At 39.9% G+C, this 25757-nt stretch overlaps 1 protein-coding gene across 7 annotated transcripts in view; it reads right to left on the bottom strand.

The window, feature by feature from the left end:
• IFT81 (intraflagellar transport 81) overlaps positions 1-25757 on the bottom strand; it is a 151964-nt gene that overhangs the window by 42659 nt on the left and 83548 nt on the right. For all 7 annotated transcript variants that reach the window (XR_010108964.1, XM_055096120.2, XM_055096119.2 and 4 more), the window contains one exon: positions 8628-8777. Coding sequence is in view for 6 of the 7 variants with exons in the window: in XM_055096120.2 (XP_054952095.1) it covers positions 8628-8777 (150 nt within the window). In the remaining variant the exon portion in view is untranslated. The remainder of the gene's footprint in view (positions 1-8627; positions 8778-25757) is intronic.

Raw genomic sequence — 25757 nt, 5'->3', positions numbered from 1 at the left:
CAGATCCAAGGGCTAAGCCTAGGGAACCCCAACATTTAAACTTTAAAGAAATGATAAGAAATCAGCAACAGAATAGGAATAGGAGTGTTAGTTAGGAAGAAAAACCAGGAAAGTGTAGTGTCTTAGAAGACAGAAGAAGAAGTTTTACAGGAAGATGGAATGATCAACTATGCTAAATGCTGCTACTAGGTCAAGTAAGGAAAGGACTAATAATTAATCGTTGGATTTGGCAATGTGAAGGTACTTGTGACCTGACGAAAGACTTTTTTTTTTTTTGAGACGTAGTCTCGCTCTGTCACCCAGGGTGGAGTGCAGTGGTGCGATCTTGGCTCACTGCAACCTCCGACTCCCGGGTTCGAGCGATTCTCCTGCCTCAGCCTCCCAAGCAGCTGGGATTACAGGCGTGTGCCACTATGCCTAATTTTTTTTTTTTTTTGTATTTTTAGTAGAGACAGGGTTTCACTATGTTAGCCAGGATGGTCTTGATCTCCTGACCTCATGATCCACCCACCTTGGCTTCTCAAAGTGCTGGGATTACAGGCGTGAGCCACCGTGCCCAGCCTGACAAAAGACATTTTAGTGGAATGTTAAGTGCGAAAACTGTATTGAAGAGAGTTCAAAAAAGAATGAAAGAACCAAAAGGAAAGAAAGACAAGGAAAGACAGAATGGAAGAAGAGTTAAGATTCTGGCCTGTCAATAGGACTGGGACCTAAAGGGGTAGAGGGAACTACAGAGAATTAGCCCCAAATTCTGTATGCAGTTTCCTCTTTAGGCATTACCAAATCTTAGGATATGTACAAGCAGAGTAAGACTCTCAAAAACCAAGTGGAAATCAGCAGATGGGTTATTTTTTTTTTAATTTTTTTTTTTTTGAGACGGAGTCTTGCTCTGTCGCCCAGGCTGGAGTGCAGTGGCGTGATCTCGGCTCACTGCAACCTCCGCCTCCCAGGTTCATGCCATTCTCCTGCCTCAGCCTCCCGAGCAGCTGGGATTCCCAGCACCCACCACCATGCCCAGCGACTTTTTTGTATTTTTAGTAGAGACGGGGTTTCACTGTGTTAGCCAGGATGGTCTTGATCTCCTGACCTCGTGATCCACCCGCCTCGGCCTCCCAAAGTGTTGGGATTACAGGCGTGAGCCACCGCGCCCGGCCAAGCAGATGGGTTATTAAAGAGCTGAGCAAAGATTGTAGCAGTCTCACAGTACTAGGGAGATAAAGGTAGGAATTCAGGACTTTCCAGGGTGCACAGGCTTTGGTAAATGCCTCACATTATCAGCTGAAAACCTAGAAGGTCTACTCCTTAGAAGGTCTATAACCTAGCAGTAAGACCTACATCCTTGGAGTAAGGACCACTTCCTAAAGTCTCTACCACAGGTACGAGAACTATATCTTTGGATTAAGAGAAAACTGGAGAAATACCAGCTTAAGAAAAACAAAAAACAAAACAAAACAAAAAAGCTACCCTCAACTTGATCAAGGTAACTTTCTAGAAAAAAATTAAATCCTCCTTATAGAAAAACAAATATAGTCAGAGCTTCTAAAATTTAATGACACTTTACACCCAACATTCAATAAAAAATTACCAAGTAAGCAAAGTAATAGGCCCAAATGAATGAAAATCAAGAGAAAAAAATACATGGCCAGGAACAGTGGCTTATGCATGTAATCCCATCACTTTGGGAGGCCAAGAAGGGCAGATCACTTGAAGTCAGGAGTTCAAGACCAGCCTGGCCAACATGGTGAAATTCTGTCTTTACTAAAAATACAAAAAATTAGCCGGTTGTGGTGGTGGGTGCCTGTAGTCCCAGCTACTCAGGAGGCTGAGGTGGGAGAATCACTTGAACCCAGGAGGTGGAGGTTGCAGTGAGCCAAGATCACACCACTGCACTCTAGCCTGGGTGACAGAGTGAGACTCTGTCTCAAAAAACAAAAACAAAAACAAAAACAAACAACAGGAATAGATGCTCAAATAAATTTCAGACATGAACTTTAAAATAGCTGAGATTAATATATTCAAGAAAATAAACAAAAAGTTGAAGAATGTTACAAATAACTGCAATCTATAAAATTGAATCATATGGAAATTCTAAAACTGAGAAATACAATAACTGATATTAAGAATTCAACAAATGAATTAAATAACAGACTAGACACACAAAAAAGCAGAAGATTAATCAACTGGAAAAATAGCACAGTAGAAAAAAATACAGATTGAATCACAGAGAGGAAAAAAATAATAGAAAATGAAAAAAAGAAAAAGAAAAACACAAAGCCCATAAGAAATACATGGAAAATGGTGAAAATGTCCAACATGCATGTAGTTGGAGTTAAAGTAAAAGAGGACAGAATGAGATTGTAGTAATAATTGAAGAAATACTGGGCTGGGCATGGTGGCTCATGCCTGTAAGCCCAGCCTTGGGAGGCAAGGCAGGTGGATCGTTTGGACCCAGGAGTTCAAGACCAGCCTGGGCATCATGGCAAAACCCTGTCTCTAAAAAAACTACCAAAAATACACACACACACACAAAATGGCTGAGCATGGTGGCTCGGGCCTGTGGTCCCAGCTGCTTAGGAGGCTGAGGTGGGAGAATCGCCTGAGCCCAGGAAGTAGAGGCTGCAATGAGCCGAGATCACACCACTGCACTCCAGCCTGGGCAACAGAGTGAGACCCTGTCTCAAAAAAACAAAACAAAAACAAACAAATAAAAAAAGAAAGAAAGAAAGGAAAGAAAGACATAAATAAATAAACATTGGCTGAGAACTTTTCAAAAATGAACAAAGACATCAAGCCACATATTCAAGAAGCTTTACAGACCTTAAGCCAGGTGAATAAAAAAGAAAATCACACCTAGAAAAGTCATAGTAAAACCACTGAACAACCAAACACAGATAGAAGATCTTAAAAACCAGAGAATAACAGTCTACCTTAAAACAAACAAACAAACAAACAAACAAACAAGATGTACAGTTGATGTTATGAAATAAATAATGGAAGTCAGAAGACAATGGAATTAAATCTTTAAAGTGCCGAAAGAAAATAGCTGCCAACCAAAAATTCTACATTCAGTAAAAATGTGCTTCAAAATGAAGGTAAAATACAGGTGTCTTAAGAAAAACAAAAACTGAGAAGATTTCAGCAGACCTGAACTAAATAAAATACTTAAGGTGAGCTCATTAGACAGATACCAATAGAAGAACAATGATGAAGGAAGAAAAGAAGAACCATGAAAAGAGTAAACAGGTAGATAATCTAGAATAATATTGAACATAATATCATGTACGATTTAAATTCTATCTAGGCCCCGGCACAGTGGCTCACACCTGTAATCCTAGCATTTTGGGAGGCTGAGGTAGGAGGATTGCCTGAGCCCCTGAGTTTGAGGCCAGCCTGGACAACATAGTGAGACCCCATGTCTGAAAAAAAAATACACATAAAAATTAGCTGGGTGTGGTAGTACATGCCTGTAGTCCCAGGTACTTGGGAGAATCACTTGAGCCCAGGAGGTTGAGGCTGCAGTGAGCTCTGACTGTACCATTACATTCCAGCCTGGGCAACAGAACAAGACCCCTTCTCAAGAAAATTATATTTAGAATTAAAAAAATATTATCAACAATAGCACTAAATATGGGAAGGAGGTAAACAAAGTTAAAGTGTTTTAGGTTCTTGCATTGCCCAGGACACGGCAATAGTAAAAATTTAGTGAAGACTGGCTGGGTGCAGTGGCTCACACCTGTAATCCCAGCACTTTGGGAGGCCGAGGTGGGCAGATCACGAGGTCGGGAGATTGAGACCATCCTGGCTAACACGGTGAAACCCCATCTCTACTAAAAAAAAATACAAAAAAATAGTTGGGCATAGTGGCACACTCCTGTAGTCCCAGCTACTTGGGAGGCTGAGGTGGGAGAATCACTTGAACCTGGGGGGCGGAGGTTGCTGTGAGCTGAGATCGTGCCACTGCACTCCAGCTTGGGCAACAGAGAGAGACTCTGTCTCAAAAAAAAGAAAAAAAAATTTAGTGAAGACTGTAGTCAGTCAAGGGTGTATATCATAATCTCTGGCATAAGCACTAGAGTGCAATCACTCACTGGCTAAATGGAACTAAGGACTCTATTACTGTGGCAGGTAGAGTACTGACAGTCCCAGGCATGTTGCAGCAGTGCAATTAGTAAGACTTTCACTTGTGGTGAATTGGGGAAGAATACAGGTGGATGGGGATCGTGGTGGCCAACAAAATTTATGGCTCAGATTGCTTTCAAGAGAGTTGGCTGAGAGGAACAGAGCTGACTGACATCCATAGCTGCTGCCCCTCTGGGTCCATCATCATGTTTGCACCAATGCTATGCTTCCCTGGAGCTGCTCTTAGCCAATGACTGAGTACAGCAGTAGTACTAGTGTTGGCCCAGTCCTGCCTGACAAGGGACTCCTCTAATACGTGACTGGCTCAGGAACTCTCCATCAACCTGACCAAAACTTTCTCAGAGTTGTGTTGAAGTTTGAGGCTATTTCTACCCAATCTTCCTTTGCCCTTTCCTTTCACAGGTGTCAGACCTGTATCAGAGCCTGAAGGCTTTCCCTGCCTCCTCCTGCTCCCTTCCCTTTACCCTTCATAAGTATGTCCTTCAATAAATCTCTTGTACATGTAATCCCATCTCGGTGTCTGCTTCTTGGAGGATCTGAACTGATACAAAGATGCACTAGATGGTGTAATGTTTCTGGCATTTGAGGAGAAATAGTAACTATAAGGACTATGGAACTGGGGTGGCTATCACTAAACTCCACTGATGGTTGAAGAGATAAAATAACAGGCTCAAATCCATTAATTTGTAATTTATTTATTTATTTTTTTGAGATGGAGTCTCGCTCTGTCACCCAGGCTGGAGTCCAGTGGCACGATCTCGGCTCACTGCAAGCTCTGCCTCCGGGGTTCACGCCATTCTCCTGCCTCAGCCTCCCGAGTGGCTGGGACTACAGGTGCCCGCCACCACGCCCGGCTAATTTTTTGTATTTTTAGTAAAGACAGGGTTTCACCGTGTTAGCCAAGATGGTCTCGATCTCCTGACCTCGTGATCCACCCGCCTTGGCCTCCCAAAGTGCTGGGATTACAGGCGTGAGCCACCATGCCTAGCCTAATTTGTAATTTAAAGCAAAGTGATCAAGTTAGAGAACCTCCTTAAGGGCTTTAAAGAAACTCTCATTTCCCCTGGCTAAAGTGCAGAGGGAGCTGAAAACCAGGCACAGGACTAATTTTAAGACTGGCAAAACTCCAGAGAAAGTTGAATTCTTAGTCTAGGCAAATATTCTATGCCAAAGTCAGGGCCCTGACAGAGAAGAAAAAGGGTGCTGAGTCTGGGATGGGGGTATCTGGATAGACCCACTTGAGAACCTTGAAACCCCAGATTATCCTGTATCCTCTGGGCAGTGGCAAATGGCTCAGCTTGTTGGTCAAGGCCCTGGAAGATGCAAGACAGCAAGGACAAGGAGGTCTAGGAAAGAGGCATGTGTTTGAACCTATGGGAGTAGGCACTAAGTATAATGATCTTTTCATTACATGGAAACCAGAAAATGTCCACTGCAGAAGACGCACTGAACAACCAAGTGGAAAGGATGATTTGGCCAGCAGATGTCAGCCAGCCTCTGACATTGGCCCACACAGTGCTTAAACAATGGACTCACAAACAGAATGGCTTTGTTGGTAGAGATGGAAGTTATGTATGAGCCAAATAGCATGGGCTCTCTCTCATCAATGCTCATCTAGCTGCTGCCAATATCAAACGTCTGACCTGCCAGCAACAGAGACCATTCCTGAGCTCTGGGTAAGGAATCATCCCTTGAGGAAACCAACCCCCTATTTTGTGGCAATTTAATAACATCGGACCCTTTCTGCCCTGAAAAAGGTGACATTTCATCCTTAATGGGACTGATCCATATTCTGAGTATAGGTTTGCCTTTCTTGCCCATTGTACTTCAGCCAGGACTACTATCCAAGGGCTAAGAGCATTCAGTCTACTGATGTGGAATCTCACATAATATCACCTCAAACCAAGGGACACACTTTACAGCAAAGGAAGTATGATAGCATTCGTATGACCATATAATTCAGTAATTTTACCACATACTACACTATCTGGAAAGCTGATGGCCTGACAGAATAGTGGAACAGTGTCTTAAACGTAAGGCCCCAGTTGGAACTGGATGGCCTATGAAAATGAGTTCTACCTTTAGGATGGGGTGTACACCTTAAACCGATGCCCATGATATGGTGCTATGTTCCCAATAGAAAGCATAGGTCTCAGAACCATGAGATGAAAGTATAGGTGTCACCACGAACCATGATCCCCAATGATCCACTTTAGGGAATTATGCTTCCCTTCCAGACAACTGTAGGCTCTGTGGGTATAGATATTCTGGTTGCCAGAGATATTCTGATGGCATGCTTCCATCAGAAGGCACATTAAGAGGCCCTTGACACTTAATGTTCTGACTACCATCTGGTCACTTGAGCTTCTCATGTCAATAGATCAGCAGGCAAAGAAAGCAGGGTATCATAAGGCTATATAGATGCTGCTATATAACAGGGACAGAAAGAAATATATTTAGGACTCAGATGATCCATTAGGGCATATCTTGGTACTCCCATGCCCAGTTTTAACTGTAAATGGGGAAGTATAGCAGCCATGGCCTGGTAAGGGCATGATTACTAGAGTCTCACACTTCTCAAGGATGAGGAACTGGGTCATCCCACCAAGTAAGTCATCTAAACCAGAGGAGGTGCTAGCTGAGGTGAGGGAACTCTAGAATGGATAGTAAAGGAAGGAGATGTTGAATATCGGTTATGTCCTTGGAACCAAATGTAGCAATGAGAGTTTCCATTTGTCCCACTAATCTTTCTCCTATAAGTTTTCCTAGAAATTGCGACCAACTAGAATCCTATAGAAGCTATAGCTGGGTGGAGTAAATTTAATGTGACAAACAAGTAGATCCTACTAGTGCAAGGGGTGAACTGTAGTAGATGTTGCTGGTGCCCCACTCAGACCTCATTTGCAAACTGTTATGAATGTTGACTGCTAAATAGCTCATAGTTACCCCTTTCTCCAGAGAGTGCCCTCAGCGAAATGGGAGGTGTCTCACCTAAGAGGTTACACTTGACCACAGCCAAATGACTGACTGCCATGGGGTACAAAAGGCCAGCCCCCTTGCATCAAGGTGGAATCAACTCCAGTGCAATTTGTTCCAAAGTTGATCATGGGATCAGAATGAAGCCAACTCCAGTTGAGACCATGTCCTTTTCTTGCTTGGCTTTTTTCTGCTGCCTCATCTGCTTCCCTCACTCCCCTCCTTCTGAAGGTACTCCCTCAATAAATCACTAGCACAAAGAATTCCCTTCTCAAGCTCTGCTTCTAGGGACCCAACTTAAGAAAAAAATATGAAGCAAAAACTGATGGAACTAAAAAAAGCAACAAAGCAATAATTATAGTTAGAGATTTTTAACACACTTCTCTCAGTAACTGATAGAACAGGCAGACAAAAAATCAACAGGGATATGGAAGATGTGAATATCATGGCTAACATACTGACTGAATTGACATACTTAGAATACTATTCCCAACAACTGCAGAATATACATTCTCTTCACTGCACATGAAACAATTACCAAAACAGACCATACGCTGGGCCATAATGCAAGACTACAAATTTCACAGGACTGAAATCAGAGTGTGCTCTCTGGTCACAATGGAAATAACCTGGAAATTCATAATAGAAAGGTAACTAGAAAAATCCCCCAAATATTTGATTTTAAGCCATGACCAAAAGGTCAAAGAAATCACAACAGAAATTAGAAGATATTTTGAAGTAAACAATAATGCAGTTACTACTATCAGTTTTAAAGTTAGTGCTGTTAGAATCCACGTTGATTCACAGTAAATTTTCAGTCTTAAGTTCCCTAAAAGCAAATAATATTCATCAGCATGAGACAGTTCATATTGCCAGTTAAAAGGAAACACAACTGGTTGAAATTCCACTTACTTCTACCAGATTATTGCTAGCTGGTAAACCAGCACCCAGATGAAAGTTTCCTCGTTGGTGAAAGAAAAAAAAAAGTCAAATGAAGAAAACCCTGAGGAACTGGCATCCACAATGAGAACAACTTTGCTGTGGGACTACTTTGGGTTTAACTTTTTTCAGACAACCAAGGCACAAACACATAAGGAATAAGCCTGGAGGCAGACTTCCACACAGCACTTCCCTGGATATTTCTTTCCAAAGCTTCTTGGAAGTGGCTGCTTAGAAATTTCTGCCCAGCAGGCCATGATAAAAAAATATTTTACAGTCACTCTCTTGGTATGATAATTTTACTCATATTAACTAACTAACCAAAAGAAAAAACCTACTTGGAATTCAAGTTTTTCTATTAATAACCCCGAAGTCAGCACACACACAAAAGCCAGTGCTTACTGCTACATTAAAAATAAATGAATCAACTTATATGACATGTCTGTAATTAATCAGAGAAAAGTAATACTTTTATCATTTTTCCAGTAAAAACAATGACTTCAGTATAAAGCTGTAACCCATAAAACTCCTGGCATTTGTATTTATAGTAGCCCAAGATAATACTGTATTACCAGTTGTTGTTGAATATTTTCATGACGTTGCTTAAGAAGTTCTTCAGTCCTCTGCAAAAGACCGAATTCAGCTTTAAGTTCAGCTATTATCTGATGCTTCTTTTTGAAAACTGTACTCTTGCTTCGAAGTTTATTGACATATCGTTTGAACTGTAAAAAAAACACAATATGTAATCTAATGAGTAGAAAAGTAGTAGCTAAATATCATACATCTGTATAAACTCAATATATTCACATTTTTTCTTCTCTACTTCCCAACATGTCACACGTATATAATAATTTTGTTTTATTAGAAAACTTTATATAATAATTATATATTATATAATAACTTAATAATTTAGTTTTATTATAAAACTTCCCAACCCCCATCTTCCTGTCTTCATCCCTAACCAGGTTAAACTCCTGTTACTTATTTGCAGGGCCTATTCAGTTATGTGTAATGTTTGCCATCATTTTAAACTTCAGTTCAGTATTTGTTTTCCCCACTATTCCTTAAGCTTGATGAGGGCAGGACCTGCAAGTGTCTTGCTCTAAGCAACTCTACGTTGTATCCTCTGTGTCTGGCACAGTGCCTAATACATAACAGATAATAAATAGTACTTACCAAATGAATTCCTTTATTTATTTATTTGTTTGAGACCAAATCTCACTCTGTCACCCAGAATGTTTAAATATTTTGTGTTTTTAATTTTTTGACCCATTATATGTACATATATTATATATGTATATATTATGTGTATATGTTTAATATATGTATACATATAAAATATGTGTGTGTATATATATATATAATTTCGAGATAGGGTTTGCTCTGTTGCCCAGGCTGGAGTGCAGTGGTGTGATAACAGTTCATTGCAGCCTTAACCTCCTGGGATCAAGCAATTCTCCTGCCTCAGCCTCCAGAGTAGGAGGACCACAGGTGCAGAGCACCACGCCTGGCTAATTTTTGCATTTTTTGTAAAGATGGGGTTTCCCTATGTTGCCCAGGCTGGTTTTGAACTCCTCAGCTCAAGTGATTCACCCGCCTTGGCCTCCCAAAGTGCTGGGATTACAGGCATGAGTCACCGTGCCTGGCCTTAAATATTCTAAATCCTTATATAAAAGCTATTCATTTTAGACTTTACAAATAAGGATTAGGAAAACAGAAAGACAACCTTATAAAAATAAAAAGGTCAAAAAAGAAGAAAAAGTAGGAGATTAATGACCACAATTCTGGTTGTGGTTTTATCATGGTATATCTCATGTACTGTACTATTTTGGTAGCAGTCCATTGGACTACTGGGACTAATATAGCCAACCGGAACCATCAACACTTGTAGCTACTATTTATCACTTAAGAAATGTACTGTGACTATATATTGCTATCAAGCATCTGAGACACTGGGATGGTACCCATCCCAAATGTTAAAAAGCTAAGAATATCCCAAGTTAGTGAAGACTCATAGCTATCTAATTTATCTATTTACCTACCCATCATATCAAAGTTATAACTAATAATGGAAAAAAGTTACAAGTCTAATGGAAAGACCCCATTATTAAGTAATACCAACTAGAGTTTGGAAGAGCAAACAAAGTAGCATAATATTTAAAGGAATTCAAAGCTGGATGTGGTGGCTCACGCCTGTAATCCTAACACTTTGGGAGGCCAAGACAGTTGGATCACTTGAGGTTAGGAGTTCCAAACCAGCCTGGCCAACATGGTGAAACCCCATCTCTACTAAAAATACAAAAATTAGCCAGGCGTGGTTCTCCTGCCTCATCCTCCTGAGTAGCTGGGATTACAGGTGAGCGCGACCATGCCAGGCTGATTTTTGTATTTTTAGTAGAGATGGGGTTTCACCATGTTGGCCAGGATACAACGTAGAGTTGCTTAGAGCAAGATACTTGCAGGTCCTGCCCTCATCAAGCTTAAGGAACAGTGCAGAAAACAAATATTGAACTGAAGTTTAAGATGATGGCAAACATTACACAGAACTGAATAGACCCTGCAAATAAGTAACAGTTTAACCTGGGTAGGGATGAAGATAGGAAGGCGAGGGTTGGGAAGTAGGGGAGGTGGGATATGGCAAGCTTCTTGGAAGAAGGTATATTTAAGCCAAGACTGAAGAAGTAGGAATGTGTTAGAGGAAGGAAGAAGAGGCAAGGAGCAACATCCTAGGAGGAGAGAACAGCATGTGTAAAGGTCCTGAAGCACTGACTCGATGAAAGTATAGTCATGTGCTGTATAACAACACTGCAGTCAATGATGGACTGCATATAGGATGGCAGTCTCATAAGATTACAATGTCATATATATATTTTTTGAGATGGAGTCTCACTCTGTTGCCCAGGCTGGAGTGCAATGACATCATCTTGGCTCACTGCAACCTCCGCCTCCCAGGTTCAAGCGATTCTCCTGCCTCAGCTTCCTGAGTAGCTGGGATTACGGGCACCTGCCACCATGCCTGGCTAATTTTTGTATTTTTAGTAGAGATGGGGTTTCACTATGTTGGCCAGGCTGGTCTTGAACTCCTGGCCTCAAGTGATCCACCCACCTCGGCCTCCCAAAGTGCTGGCATTACAGGCGTGAGCCACCCGCCGTACCTGGCCTACAATACCATAATTTTACTGTACCTTTTCTAAGTTTAGATATGTTTAGATACACAATTACCTACCACTCTGTTACAGTTGCCTACCGTATTTAGTATAGTAACATGCTGTACAAGTTTGTAGCCTAGGAGCAATAGGCTATGGCATACAGCCTAGTTGTGTAGTAGGCTATATCATCAAGGTTTGTGTAAGGTCTATGATGTTCACACAACAACAAAACTGCCTTAAAAAGTGCATTTCTCAAAATGTATCCTTGTCATTAAGCAATGTATGACTGTAAAGTATTGCTCAATGTAAGAAGCAAATGCCAGAAGAAAATGCCAGAAATTTCTGATATTTCTGAAACAGAACATAATACTTAAAAAATCACTTCCTCTTATGTATTAAGAGTACTAATAATTTCCAGATTTTTGTACTATATAAAATAATTTTGGCTGGGCAAGTTGGCTCACGCCTATAATCCCAGCACTTTGGGAGGCCGAGGCAGGGGATTGCTTGAGTCCAGGAATTCAAGACCAGCCTGGGCAACATGGCGAGACTCCATCTCTACAAAAAAAATTAAAAAATTAGTAGGGTGTGGTGGCACGTGCCTGTGGTCCCAGCTACTTGAGAGGCTGAGGTGGGAGGAGCGCTCAAACACAGGCGGTCAAGGCTGCAGTAAGCTATGATCATGCCACTGTACTCCAGCCTGGGTGACAAAGCAAGACCTTGTCTCAAAAAGTAAAATTATTTTCTCTGCTTTAATAATCTTTTTATTAAATACATTATAAAGAAAATGTCTATAGTAAGAACTTGGCCTACCATATTTAAACATATCACTCCAAAACAAAGGGAAGCTTCCATATTACCTAATGTGAGATAATTCTTTAAGAATCTCAGCCTTTTTAGCCTGGGCACAGTGGCTCACACCTGTAATCCCAGCACTTTGGGAGGCCCAGGCAGGCAGATCACAAGGTCAGGAGATTGAGACCATCCTGGCTAACATGGTGAAACCCCATCTCTACTAAAAATACAAAAAATTAGCCGGGCGTAGTGGCATGTGCCTGTAGTCCCAGCTACTCAGGAGGCTGAGGCAGGAGAATTGCTTGAACCCGGGAGGCGGAGGTTGCAGTGAGCCGAGATCGCGCCACTGCACTCCAGCCTGGGCAACAGAGTGAGACTCCGTCTCAAAAAAAAAAAGAATCTTAGCCTTTTTAATGTCCAGTGCTTCTTAAAGCTAATTTTGGGGGATAGTTAATAAATAATTTTATAAATAATAAAAGTAATGAACATATTGTTGAAATTTTGGAAAACAGAAAAAAGGAAAAGTTCACTCAAAGCCACTATCTCAACACAAGCTCTATTACCATATTGGTATTTTTCTTTCTTTCTTTTTTTTTTTTTTTTTGAGATGGAGTCTTGCTCTTGTCTCTAAGGCTGGAGTGCAGCCGCACAATCTCCCCTCACTGCAACCTCCACCTCACAGGTTCAAGCGAATCTCCTGCCTCAGCCTCCCAAGTAGCTGGGATTACAGGTGCCTGCTACCATGCCAGGCTAATTTTTGTATTTTTAGTAGAGACGGGGTTTCACCATGTTGGCCAGGCTGGTCTTGAACTCCTGACGTCAGGTGATCTGCCCACCTTGGCCTCCCAAAGTGCTGGGATTACAGGCATGAGCAACTGTGCCCAGCCCACATTGATATTTTTCCTTCCAATTTTTTTTTTCTTTGAGACAGAGTCTCGCTCTGTCACCTAGGCTGGAGTACAGTGGCGCGATCTTGGCTCACTGCAGCCTCTGCCTCCAGGGTTCTAGCAATTTTCCTGCCTCGGCCTCCCGGGTAGCTGGGATTACAGGCACACGCCACCATGCCTGGCTAATTTTTGTATTTTTAGTAGAGATGGGGTTTCACCATGTTGGCCAGGCTGGTCTTGAACTCCTGACCTCAGGTGATCCGCCCACCTTGGCCTCCCAAAGTGCTAGGATTACAGGCATGAGCCACTGCGCCCGGCTTTTCCTTCCAATTTTGAAAGCAAATTCTAAGGTTAATAATTCTAAATTATAAAGTAGTGAAATAGAAAGTACACCATCTCTAAAATTTAATTTTTTTCTAAAATACTTGATTCCTGAGTATACAAAAATTCCTTTAAAACACTAAGATTAAAAATTCTTCACGTTAAAATAAACTTCCAATTCCTAGTTTAGACATCTTTTAAAATTTGACTTAAACTTTGAAAGAGCTGGTCAGGTGCGGTGGCTCATACCTGTAATCCTAGCACTTTGGGAGGCTGAGGTGGGGGGACTGTGTGAGCTCAGGAGTTTGAGACCAGCCTGGCCAGTATGGCCAAACTCCGTCCCTACTAAAAATACAAAAAATAAGCCGGGCGTGGTGGTGTGTGCCTGTAATCCCAGCTACTAGGGAGGCTGAGGCACGAGAATCGCTTGAACCTGGGAAGCAGAGGTTGCAGTGAGCCGAGATTGTGCCACTGCACTCCAGCCTGAGCGACAGAGCGAGATTCTGTCTCAAACAAAACAAAACAAAACAAAACAAAAAAACAAACTTTGAAAGAACTGAGGAACACACTGTGTTTTAGAAGAAGAAAGTTTAAAATATTTTTCTATCCATGATTAGGTTAGTTTTAATATTAAGGAATCCAGCCCTCACACCACAAATTTTCAATGACTGCATTACAGAAACTTCTTTAAAAATTAAAAATTTAAGTCATACTAATGTACCTGAAGTCTAATAACTTGCAAATTTTCCTTTTAAAGAATAAATGTGTAAGCCTGACATAACCACAGATTCAGAATCCCTAGAGTAACTATATATGCTATTAAAAGTGTCCTGGGCAAAGTGCCCAAAATGAAATCAACCCTGTTCATCTGCTATCCTCTGTAATATAGAGGCCAATTTTCCCCTTCTCTATCTTGCTGTACTCCAGAACTATTTTTAAAAGCTGAAAGCTATAAATGTTTTTGATGAAAGAACAAACCTACAAATTACTGAGTGTGTTCTATGCTGATTGGTTATTATTTGATATTCATTATATATAATACCTAATGGAAGAGTAGTCTGGGTCAGATCAATCACAGTTACATACGATTAAGCAATAGGTGGCCATCAAAGCATTCTAAGGGCTCTACTATTCCAGAATTAATTAGAAAAAAGAAAACACATTATCAATGTTTTTTCTTCCATTGGTGGTTTCTTTTAATTATCATTTGGATTTTAGGTTATTTTTGGATCTTCAATGTCATACAAAAAACAAAACTGATGAACACATTGAAGCTAAATCTTCAGACTTATAAAACACAAGTACTCATTCCATTAGCTGCCAGAGCAATGGCCTGATCATTTGTGAAGCCTCTGGTAAACTCTGCTATACACTCAGATGAGAATAAGAGTAAAAATTGCCCTCCTTTTCCCTTCCATTCCTGGTTTACAGGGGTCAAAATGGTAGCTGGAGAGGTAGGCAGTAAATAGAGAGCTGCATGGAGGTGCCAGTAAGGTTGCATAGAGGCATGGCGGGGTACAGGGTCCGGAGGTCGAGGATACTGGGAAATGAGGTGGCTTGGGAAGTTGTATCAGAAGTGTGGACCAGGAGGCTGGTGACTGGGGACACAGGGTAGTAGGGGGAGTTAATGGAGGTACAGGTCAACAGGCTGAATGGCCAAGGATATGCAATGATGGGATTAGGGGCTGAGGAAACACACAGAGACATAGGCTAGCAGGCCTGGCAGCTGAGGACACAGAGGGGTGAGTGAGGAGTTGTGGAAACATAGACACAGAGGGTGAAAATGTGGTTGGTGGGATGGGGACACAGGATTGGTGTGTAAAGAAGGAGGCTGGAGTAGTTGATAGATTATTTAAATTGAGCAAACAAGCAAGTTTATTGATTGAGCAAATAAATAAATGCAATATAGAAAAAGGGAGCCAACTTTCTCAATGCCAGAGAAGATACTGGGCAACAGAGACAGACTCTGTCTAAAAATAAATAAATAAATAAATAAAACAATGAGATACCATTTTCACACCTACCCAATTGGCAAAAATAAAAAATCTTTCAATACCAAGTGTTGGTGATGATGTGGAGGAAGTAGAGAGGGAGATATATAATTTAGAGCAATGGTCTGGAAAACAACTTGGCTTGTCTACTGAAGCAGACACTGTACATATTCTATGGCTCACCAACTCCACTTTTACAAGTAGCAGGACTTTTCAAACTATCTGTTAAAGGACGAGTTTTTTAAAAAATTTCTAAACATATGTGCATCAGATACTTTTGTAAAATAACGAAAATACCGAGATCAAATGACTATAAGGGTTTCTAAGTGTTTCCTCTCAATTTATATGGCTGCAGATTAGAAGAAACTAACAGTCTCTGGACTGAAACTAGTCTTCAGACCACACTTTGAGTAGCACTGCTCCAGAGCAGACCTTCCTAAATGGGGTATGCTCTGGTACATGCACGTGCCACAAATATTGTGAGTGTGCCAAAATATTAATCCACTCAGCCTTTGCAGTAGCTGGGCAAGATATTATAAAGAACTCTCAGCCAGTCACCTTTAGCTATAAAGGAAAAAAATAATTTTTAAAGGCATAGGAGGTAAGCAACAAATCCTTAGAACATTAAGGAAAAAGCTTCCCATAGTGTATCATAACAGGTAAACCAAATGAATTTGTCAGTAAAGTGAACTACAAAGCTTGCTACTGGGCAGGGAAGCCCATTATAGCAGCTATTACTAATCATTTGTACCCATATACATTTGTAATCTAAATTAGTCTTCTATGAAAGAGCAGCTATCATTTTAGATGCTGAGATCAAATAAGATTAATACTTTACGGTTTATGCTAGCAGGTGCTGAGAGAGTACTCAGTTGTGTGAAACTCTAATCTTTATCTCTGCGTGCATTTGGGTTTTGTAATGGACTAATGCTTTATAGTGCTAGCTTCTGGCTTCAGGACCAATTTTAAAGACTCGGCTCCCTTGTGATCAAAATGGAAATTGACAGATGTTCTTTTTCCTTTTGTGTATTTAGTATGTTTTACAACCTTTAAGAGTAATGATCAGAATCTGGGCTAGCTTTTGTAATGGATAGGCAGTTTATTTCTCTAAGAATGTAACCATTTATAAATGCTTTTCGCTTATCAGGAACTCAAAAGAATTATTGGATTCCAGGCATCATTCTAGATATTTATGTGAAACAAGAATTACTGCTCCTGCTGCAAATTTTCTCCCTCAATATCTGGCATGAAAATGATTTTCAAAGTAATTAGCTGTGAAGACTTGACAAGACTATCATATAATAAGCACTTTACATTGTTTAAGAAACACAAAGACTTTTTTTTTTTTTTTTTTTTTCTGAGACGGAGTCTTGCTCTTGTCTCCCAGGCTGGAATGCAATGGTGCAATCTCGGGTCACTGCAACCCCCGCCTCCCAGGTTCAAGCAATTCTCTGGCCTTAGCCTCCTAAGTAGCTGGGATTACAGGCACACCACCACACCCGGCTAATTTTTTTTTTTTTTTTTTTTTTTTTTTTTTTGAGACGGAGTCTTGCTCTGTCGCCCAGGCTGGAGTGCAGTGGCGCGATCTTGGCTCACTGCAAGCCCCGCCTCCCGGGTTCACGCCATTCTCCTGCCTCAGCCTCCCGAGTAGCTGGGACTATAGGCGTCCGCCACCATGCCTGGCTAATTTTTTTGTATTTTTAGTAGAGATGGGGTTTCACTGTGTTAGCCAGGATGGTCTCGATCTCCTGACCTCATGATCCACCCGCCTCAGCCTCCCAAAGTGCTGGGATTACAGGCGTGAGCCACCGTGCCCGGCCTAATTTTTCTATTTTTAGTGGAGAAAGGGTTTCATCACCTTGGCCAGGCTGGTCTAGAACGCCTGACCTCAGGTGATCCTCCTGCCTCGGCCTCCCAAAGTGCTGGGATTACAGGCCTGAGCCACCACGTCTGGCCAGAACCATTTTTTAAAATAAAAAAGCACTAGGAAACCTACAGAGAAATTAATACTACTTACCAAAGTTCAGTAAGTTAGAAAAAATAACTAGAATGAACACTTTTGTCTTCAAATCCTGCTAGTCCAACATCCATGCTATTTTCCATTTCTTAATTAAGTCACATCTTTGTCAGTTATTTCATCAAACGATGTATAAGCATAGACAACTACAGGAATTGGCCCAAGGGAGTTAGGCACGAGATGAGATAGAACCAACTGTTTAGGAGTGGCATGAATATACACAAAGCCCACAGTCTTTCTGTTCATTTGTCAGTGTCTTGTGCTCTAGACAGAACTTCAGACTTGAAGAAAACCTGAAAAGGCCATCATGTCACGCTCCAATAAATTATTTGGATTCCCTGAAGTCTGGTCTCAGAGTTGCTCTTTGTTTTAAGGCAAGAGAAAATGTTCAAAGCAGCCTTTGTTATTTGCTAAAATGACAGTCTTTTAAAATCACGCATCATAACTAGTCCCACATAAATACACATACAAATACTATTCTAACCTTTTCTAACCTGTTAGTGGCACATTTTCAACTGTAAATTAGAAAATCTCACCAAGTCAAGCATAAGCAATGTAATTATCTACATATGGTAGTGGCTAGTTAACTGCTCAGTCTTTTAGGAGAGTCTGTAATAATCAATATGATATATGCGGGTAGAAATCTGTATTAAATGAAATTTGTGACACAGGAACATCCATCTGTGGAACACAGTTAATCACACCATCCAAGGTCTCTGTGCTTCTATTATAAATCAAATCACCACCACACAGCTGTTACTATCTCTAACGGGTGCTTCCACTGCTGTCCAAGCAGTTAATTCTCCAGAAAAAAAAAAAAATCCATGAAAACTTTTAAAATTTGGGGTTAAAAGTGTGGCATTACCTAGACTGCATGCATAATACACTACACTTCTATTACAGTGAACTGAGCCAAATTTATTTGATTCTGTTTTGTTCTTTCTCTTGGGAAATTTTAGGGGCCTCAGGTCCTGCTATGAACTCTAAAGAGTACAATGTGATTTGAAAGGTTCTAAAAATATCACAGGTTTGCCTGGGCTCACTTAGAAGGGTGGATGATTCAATTACAAGTGTCAAAATTTGATTCCTAATTTTTCAGGACCTGACAGCTGCAGCACATCTTGCCAGGATTCCCTTATCTTCATTGTGCTTCTCTTTGAAGTATTTAAAGAAGATTTCATAATCTTTCCAATTTAGCTCTAAGATTTGTCAGTAGCTGTAGAATGAATTGGCTGGCCCTTTCTAAAGCTGCTTATAAGTATTATTTGACCAAGCATATTTTAAAAGTAGCTGTAACTACAAAACAGCTGAGCTTCTTGTGATGGTCAGGGGAGAAAACACAATGGACTATAATACACCCATACACCATAAACCAAGGATGACCTTTCATTGCATGAGTTCCAGTGGAACCTTAACTGGAGGTTCATTTATTGCTACAAAAAAAATTCAGATCCCAAAGGCATGCATTCATCTGAATGACCACTCTGAGAAGGGTACTAGTACTGCATATCATTGGGACTGATTTTTTGTTTGCTCTTTCAAATTATGAAAGCAGAGAATCAGAGAGATCAAGGTGACTAAGATGGTAAAATCACTAGCTACTGGCACTACTTACAAGAGGCACATGTTCTATTCTTCGTCCTTCTAGCAAATGAGAGAAAGTCTTCAAGCTGAGATTGCTGTCTATGAAACAGCAAAAATCATGCCAAAAGAGGTAGCTGAAGGCTACCAGATTAAATGGCAAATTTAAGTTTCTCACCAGGTATTTAAAAAATAATACAGGCATGAACCACAATGCCTGGCATAATCAGATTTTTTAAGATTAAAAAACCTGGCCAGGCACGGTGGCTTACGCCTGTAATCCCAGCACTTTGGGAGGCTGAGGCGGGCGGATCATGAGGTCAGGAGATTGAGACCATCCTGGCTAACATGGTGAAACCCCGTCTCTACTAAAAATACAAAAAAATTAGCCGGGCATGGTGGCGGGCACCTGTAGTCCCAGCTACTCGGGAGGCTGAGGCAGGAGAATGGCGTGAACCCGGGAGGCAGAGCTTGCAGTGAGCCAAGATCGCACCACTGCACTCCAGCCTGGGCAACAGAGCAAGACTCCATCTCAAAAAATAAATAAATAAAATAAATAAAGATTAAAAAACCCAACCCAAAATACAGATCCAATGTTCTTCTACTTAGTGCACACATTACTTCAAAAATGTCCCTTATCTGGGCTGGGTGAGGTGGCTCAAGCCTGTGATCCCAGCACTTTGGGAAGCCGAGGCAGGCGGATCACTTGAGGTCAGGAGTTCAAGCCCAGCCTGGCTAACATGGTGAAACTCCGTCTGTACTAAAAATACAAATATTAGTCGGGCATGGTGGTGGGCACCTGCAATCCCAGCCACTTGGGAGGCTGAGGCATGAGAATCGCTTGAACCCGGGAGGCGGAGGTTGCAGTGGGTTGAGATCATGTCAGTGCACTCCAGTCTGAGTGACAGAGTGAGACTGACAGAGTGAGACTGTCAGGCTGCTCCATTACTGAAGAAAGCTCAAGTGGTAGACATTTTTCTCTGAAGTCAATCAAATATTTCATTCTAATCACCATTCATTGGTCCTAATTTGGCTTTCTCATAAACAAAAAAAATGACACTAATCCATCTGTGTCAGGGGTCCCCAAGACCATCTCTAGATTCAGTGATTCACTGGGAGAACTCAAAGTATACAGTCATACTCTTAGCTATGATTTATTACACTGAATACCAAGCAAAATCGCAGAGGGAAAAGGCACATGGGGTGAAATTTGGAGGAAACCAGGTGCAAACTTCTAAAAGTTGTCTCCCACTGCAGTCACAGAGGGCATAATTAATTCCTCCAGTGATGAGTTATAACAACACGCATGAAATGATCAGGGAGGCTCATTAGAGACTTAGTTCTCAAGGTTTTTACTAGGAGCTGATCATCTAGGCACATTCTGCCTAGCCTGTACCAAAATTCCAGAAAGAAGAAAGAAAGAAAGAGAGAGAGAGAGAGGAAGGAAGGAAGGGAGGAAGGAAGGAAAAGAAAGAAAGAGAAAGAAAGAGGCAAGCAAGCAGGAGCTCGACATAAAGCACACTCTTCATATACTTTAGGCAAGGTGAGCCATTCTTATCAGTGAATGGCAGGAATCCATCCAAGAACCAAGTTCCCCCAGATGCCAGCCAAGGGCCAACTTTGCAAGCAGACCTTTCTAGGGATAGCAGTCTCAGGCCTGCATGTTAATTTTTTTCTGAACACCATCTTTTCCATAATCCTTTAACTATTTATTATGTCTTTCTTCAGTCTTTTATTCCTCAGTTAATACATAATCAATTCCCACTGTGTCTTTCTCTAGTCTTTTGTTTCAGTTAATACATAATCAATTATTGATATGAAAGTTTCCAGACTTTTTGTCCATTTTAGTCACCCTCATGTGGGACTCTGGCATGATTGTCTCTTAAAACATGAAGTCAAAAATATAAAATAATACTCCAGGCATAATCAGACCATAAACAGGATACTTTTTAAAAAAACTAATGTAGTATAATCATTTATGCATTTTTTAAAGCTGCGTTAGTAACAGATGATGTGTTGAATTGGCAAACAAAACTTGAATTCTACCACATTATATTTATTATAATCCCATTAATGGCATTTTGTTTAAGCACAGTGCCCCTATCTACCAAGATGATTCTGAATTATAATTCCATCATGTGTTTCAGGTTGACTATTTCTTCCAGCTTTCTGTCATGTGCAAACTATTGATGACTCTACAGCCAGAATGCTAAATCCAACTCCTGGTTCTACTACTTACTAGCAATGGGGTGTCAGGCAAGTCAGCTTAAAACCTCTGCATGTCTCAGATCCTTTATCTGTAAAAACTGGGAATAGTAATTACAGCCAGGCGCAGGCTCACGCCTGTAATCCTAACACTTCAGGAGGCCGAAGTGGGAGGACTGCTTGAGGCCGGGAGTTTAAGACCAGCCTGGGAAACATAGTGAGACCACTTCTCTACAAAACAAAACAAAAAAAGAAAATTAGCTGGGCATGGTGGCTCGTGCCTGTAGTCCGAGCTTCTTAGGAGGCTGAGGTAGGAGGATCACTTGAGCCTAGGAGTTTCAGGCTGCAGTGAGCCATGATCACACCACTGCACTCCAGCCTGGGTGACAGAGTGAGATCCTGTCTCTGGAAAAAAAAAAAAAAAAAAAAAGAAACCTAAATAAAAAAAAAATTGCACTTACAGAGTCGTACAATGACAAAAATGAGAATAATGTATATAAGAAGCCTAGTATGATATATGGCACATTGTAATTGCCTAATTAAAAAATTATTATTTATCTAAAGTATTGATAATAATAAACAAATCAGGATAAAGGGCAAATCTCCATGGCATTTTTTGTGTGTACATTTCCTCAGAGATGACAGCAATCAAAATATTTTGAGACTATCAATTCAACCAGATTTATATTAAGATATACTTAAAATTCAATATAAAAACCTTTGAGATATAAAAACAGTAAAATATTCATTACTATTTATTTTCAGTTATGTTAGCAGGGTGTAATCTCTAAACTAAATGTAGTCATTTAATAGAGTGTAGTTTCTATCATCTTTCAAATACTGGTATGAAGGGAAAGAAATCAAGATTGACTGGATGGGTAGGAAAATGTATCTTTTATCACTGAGAAGATCATTTCAACTGTTCAAGCAATTCCTACTTATGTCAGAACTCTGGCAGAATAAGAGAAAAATACATGCCTGTGCTTATTCCTGTGTACTGCCTTACTTTATGAAAATAAAATGTTAAAATGATAAAGTACAATGGGGGGGAAGTACTTCCAGAAACTTTGTCTTTTACTAATAAGGAAAACCAATGAAATACCAATAAAAAGGCCTAGTAAAGAAAAAATGTCTGTAGCATCTGCAATCAGAAGAGCTAAAACTCTTAGACAGTATGTAACATCTGGAATATTAACTTTAATGGCAGTAGGAAGCATCAAAATGTATACTTCACCACCAAACTAAAACTGCTAATGGACCTCTAAAAAGAAAATGACTAAAGAATATAAATCACTGTATATGTCTAGAACTTGTTACATTTACGCATATTAACATTATGTTCCTAAATTTTTCCAAGATAAGATCAATCAAATAACTACATATTGACAATCAAGGAATAAAGTTTTACATCCAAACAAATGGCTGTCATATAATTTCTGGCAAATATACACTTCCCAATTAATGATTGTTCACAGTGTAGTCCTCTTTAGAGTCAAATATGATTCCTAAAATTTACCCATTCTAATAGTGCCATCTCCAAGGCACTATAGGAATGGGTAAATTTTAGGAATCATATTTGATGGCAATAAAATATTGCCATTAGGATGGCAATAGTCTCTTACCTGCTAACTGTGTAACTTTGGGAAAATTATTTCAATTTCTCTGTTTCTTAAGTTACAAAATGGAGGTAATATTTACTTCAGAGGCTTTCTGAGAGGATGAATTAGGGTATATTGTGAGATAACATAAGATTTATCACTTTTACCATTTTTAAGTATACAGTTCTGTGGCTTTAAGTACATTCATGTTGCTGTTGTATAACCATTACTAAAGCTATATTTTTTAAGTGCTCAAGACTGAGCATGCAGTAACTGCTCAGAGAATGGCAGCTAAAATTATTCTCATTAATGCTATCTTATTCCATTTTAAATTTGTGTAAATTATTTATTCCTAAACAGAAACTATTTCATATTTATTTCCACTAAATTGCTCCCAGTCTGGGAAATACTAGTTTCAACTTTTAAGCTGTAAACTATATTTCTAGCTTTCAAATTCTTCATCCAAGTGATTGACAAAAATATACAAATACTAAGAACTAACACACAGCATTTACTATGTGCCTAGTGCTGTTCTAAGCATGTTCAATTAATCCTCAAAATAATTCTAGGAGTTACATACTACAAACATTCACATTTTACAGCTGAGTATAAAGAGAGTAAGGAACTCGTCCAAGGTCATCCAGCTGGTAAATGGCAAAACCAGGATTTGCACTCAAACAACCAAGTTCTAGAGCCACTCTTAACCACTCCACCATGCTGCCTCTGACACACATAGTTAACATACCACCCACGCAAATGATTACTTTCAGATGCCAGGTGTTATATGTTGACTGAGCCTTTGAGTTTCTCAGAAGCTTTAGCACCTATTATTTCATGTGCCTTTCCTAGAGATAATAAAGAGCAATCAGCCCCATTTTACAGATAGAGAAGCCTCAGGGAGGTCGAGTAATTTCTTCAAGGTCAACAGATCTTAGAGAGGTCCTGGGTCTTAGCTTGGCCACTTACTAGCTGTGTGAAACTGCAATCTCCTCGAGCATCACTCAACTGTGAAAGGGAAATGGTAACAACACCTTTTACAAGAAGTAAAAAAGTATCTATTTGCAAAGTACCTGGAACAGAGCTTTGTATAAAAAGTGCTCAATAAATGTGAGTCCCCCTTTCCTCATTTTGCATGTGATTCCTGGCATAGTGTTCTTTCCAAACACCATGCCACTAATTATCAATACCTTCTCACCAACTGTTTAACAGATGGGGGGCAAAGGACATGATTTTTTGGAGATTACTATGTGATATCAAACCAGAAACCTCAGTGAACCATGTGATACTAAATCAGGCACCTCAGTGAATTATACCTCCAGCTGTATTATATAATTTTAAATATAAGAAACTTCTTCTCTTTTGTCCATATGGTCTATCACTTTATCATAGTAGAAAATAAAACTGGTATACCAAGATTTGTTCTTTATAAAATTATGCTTAATGTTCCCCGATACCTTCTGTTCTTTTAGGTAACTGCCAAATACCTTACTTGATTTGTTCTTTTCTGACCAGACATTGTTCAAAAATTAAGTTATCATTTCCAAATGATGACATCTTTTTCCCCTTAAAAAAAAAGACTGCTTTTTTTTTTCCCTGTCATTGGATCCGTCTCCTATTCACCATGATTTCTCAAAAATAAAGGCTAATAACCTGGCACTAGGTTTTTTCCCTCACATTTGCATAGAGGGAACATCTAACACTGAATTGTAAGTACTATTTATGCCAAATACGGCCATAACAATTAGTATTTCCTGTGATTTAGGCAGCATTTTCTTAAGAAAAGATAAAAATGCTAGGAGGTGGCATAGTCTCTTGTAAAGCGAAACTGCTGCATAATTGATCTTTTATTTTTTTCTCCAGACAGCAAAGATGTCATGAAGCATACACTGTTGACTTCCAGATATCATTTAAAACACTCCCATGTCTTAAACCAATTTGGAAGTGGATGTTAAAAGCCAAGGGAATTTTTCAATCACATGTTGACTTCCTGAATCTACTACTTCCCCAGCAAGCTAAAAGGCACATTGGGAGGGTACAACCTGAAGTACCACAGAGAAAAGTGGTACTATGGGAGCAATTCATTTGTTTGGCACAGTGAAGGTTCACTGCCAATTTGTAACAGTATGGATTCAATAACTTTTCAAAGCCAAAAATGAGGTTTGGACAAGAGTAGCTTTCCATGATAGCTTTTGCTGAGATCTAGTAGCTAATACAAAATTTAAAAGCCTGTAAAAATTGGTAAAGTCCAAGCAATGTTTACAAATTAAAATATGACCTATTGCTTTATTTTGCTAAAAAAGCACTAAACTAAGATATTTGACTTCATTTATTCATTCATTCCTGGGCTAATTTTATGAAAAGAAGATGGAAAATTATATTTTTGGTGCTTGAGTTTAGCCATCTATAAAAAATATTATTTGTCCCACTAATCTTATGAGTCTGACAGAAGGATAAATGAAACAAAAGCTGTTAAAGCATTGTTCAAAATTTAAAGTATATTGCAATGTGAGACACAATTATATTTTTTTAAAGTTGTAAGCTTCTACGATGAGGTCATTTTAATCATGTCAGTCCCACCAGACAAGTATACATTACTGACAAAATAACTTAATGATATTTTCTTAGCCCTTTATGGAAATGCATTTACCAACAAATATAGATTTTTGTATTATCTGTTTGCTACTAACGTTTTTCACTTTTATAATTTAATATTTATAAATAATTAAATCCAATATAAATTCACTTAATTAAGAAGTGAAAATCTGGGGCCGGGTGCAGTGGCTCACACCTGTAATCCCAGCACTCTGGGAGGCCGAGGCGGGCAGATCATGAGGTGAGGAGTTTGAGACCAGCCTGACCAACCTGGTGAAACCCCGTCTCTACTAAAAATACAAAAATTAGCCAGGCCTGGTGACGTCCACCTGTAATCCCAGCTACTCAGGAGGCTGAGGTAGGAGAATCACTTGAACCCAGAAGGCGGAGGTTGCAGGGAGCCAAGATCGCGCCACTGCACTCTAGCCTGGGTGACGGAGCAAGACTCCATCTCAAAAAAAAAGTGAAAATTTGGAACATAATATCTCGTAAAATCATTAACATATCTGCCATTTTACATCAAGAAATTCTCAGTATGGCCGGGCGTGGTGGCTCACGTCTGTAAT

The sequence above is a fragment of the Pan paniscus genome, chromosome 10, assembly GCF_029289425.2.
Source record: "Pan paniscus chromosome 10, NHGRI_mPanPan1-v2.0_pri, whole genome shotgun sequence".
Taxonomy (NCBI): Eukaryota; Metazoa; Chordata; class Mammalia; order Primates; family Hominidae; genus Pan; species Pan paniscus.
Note: the sequence above shows the minus strand (reverse complement) of the source record. Positions and strands in the feature narration are given on the sequence as shown.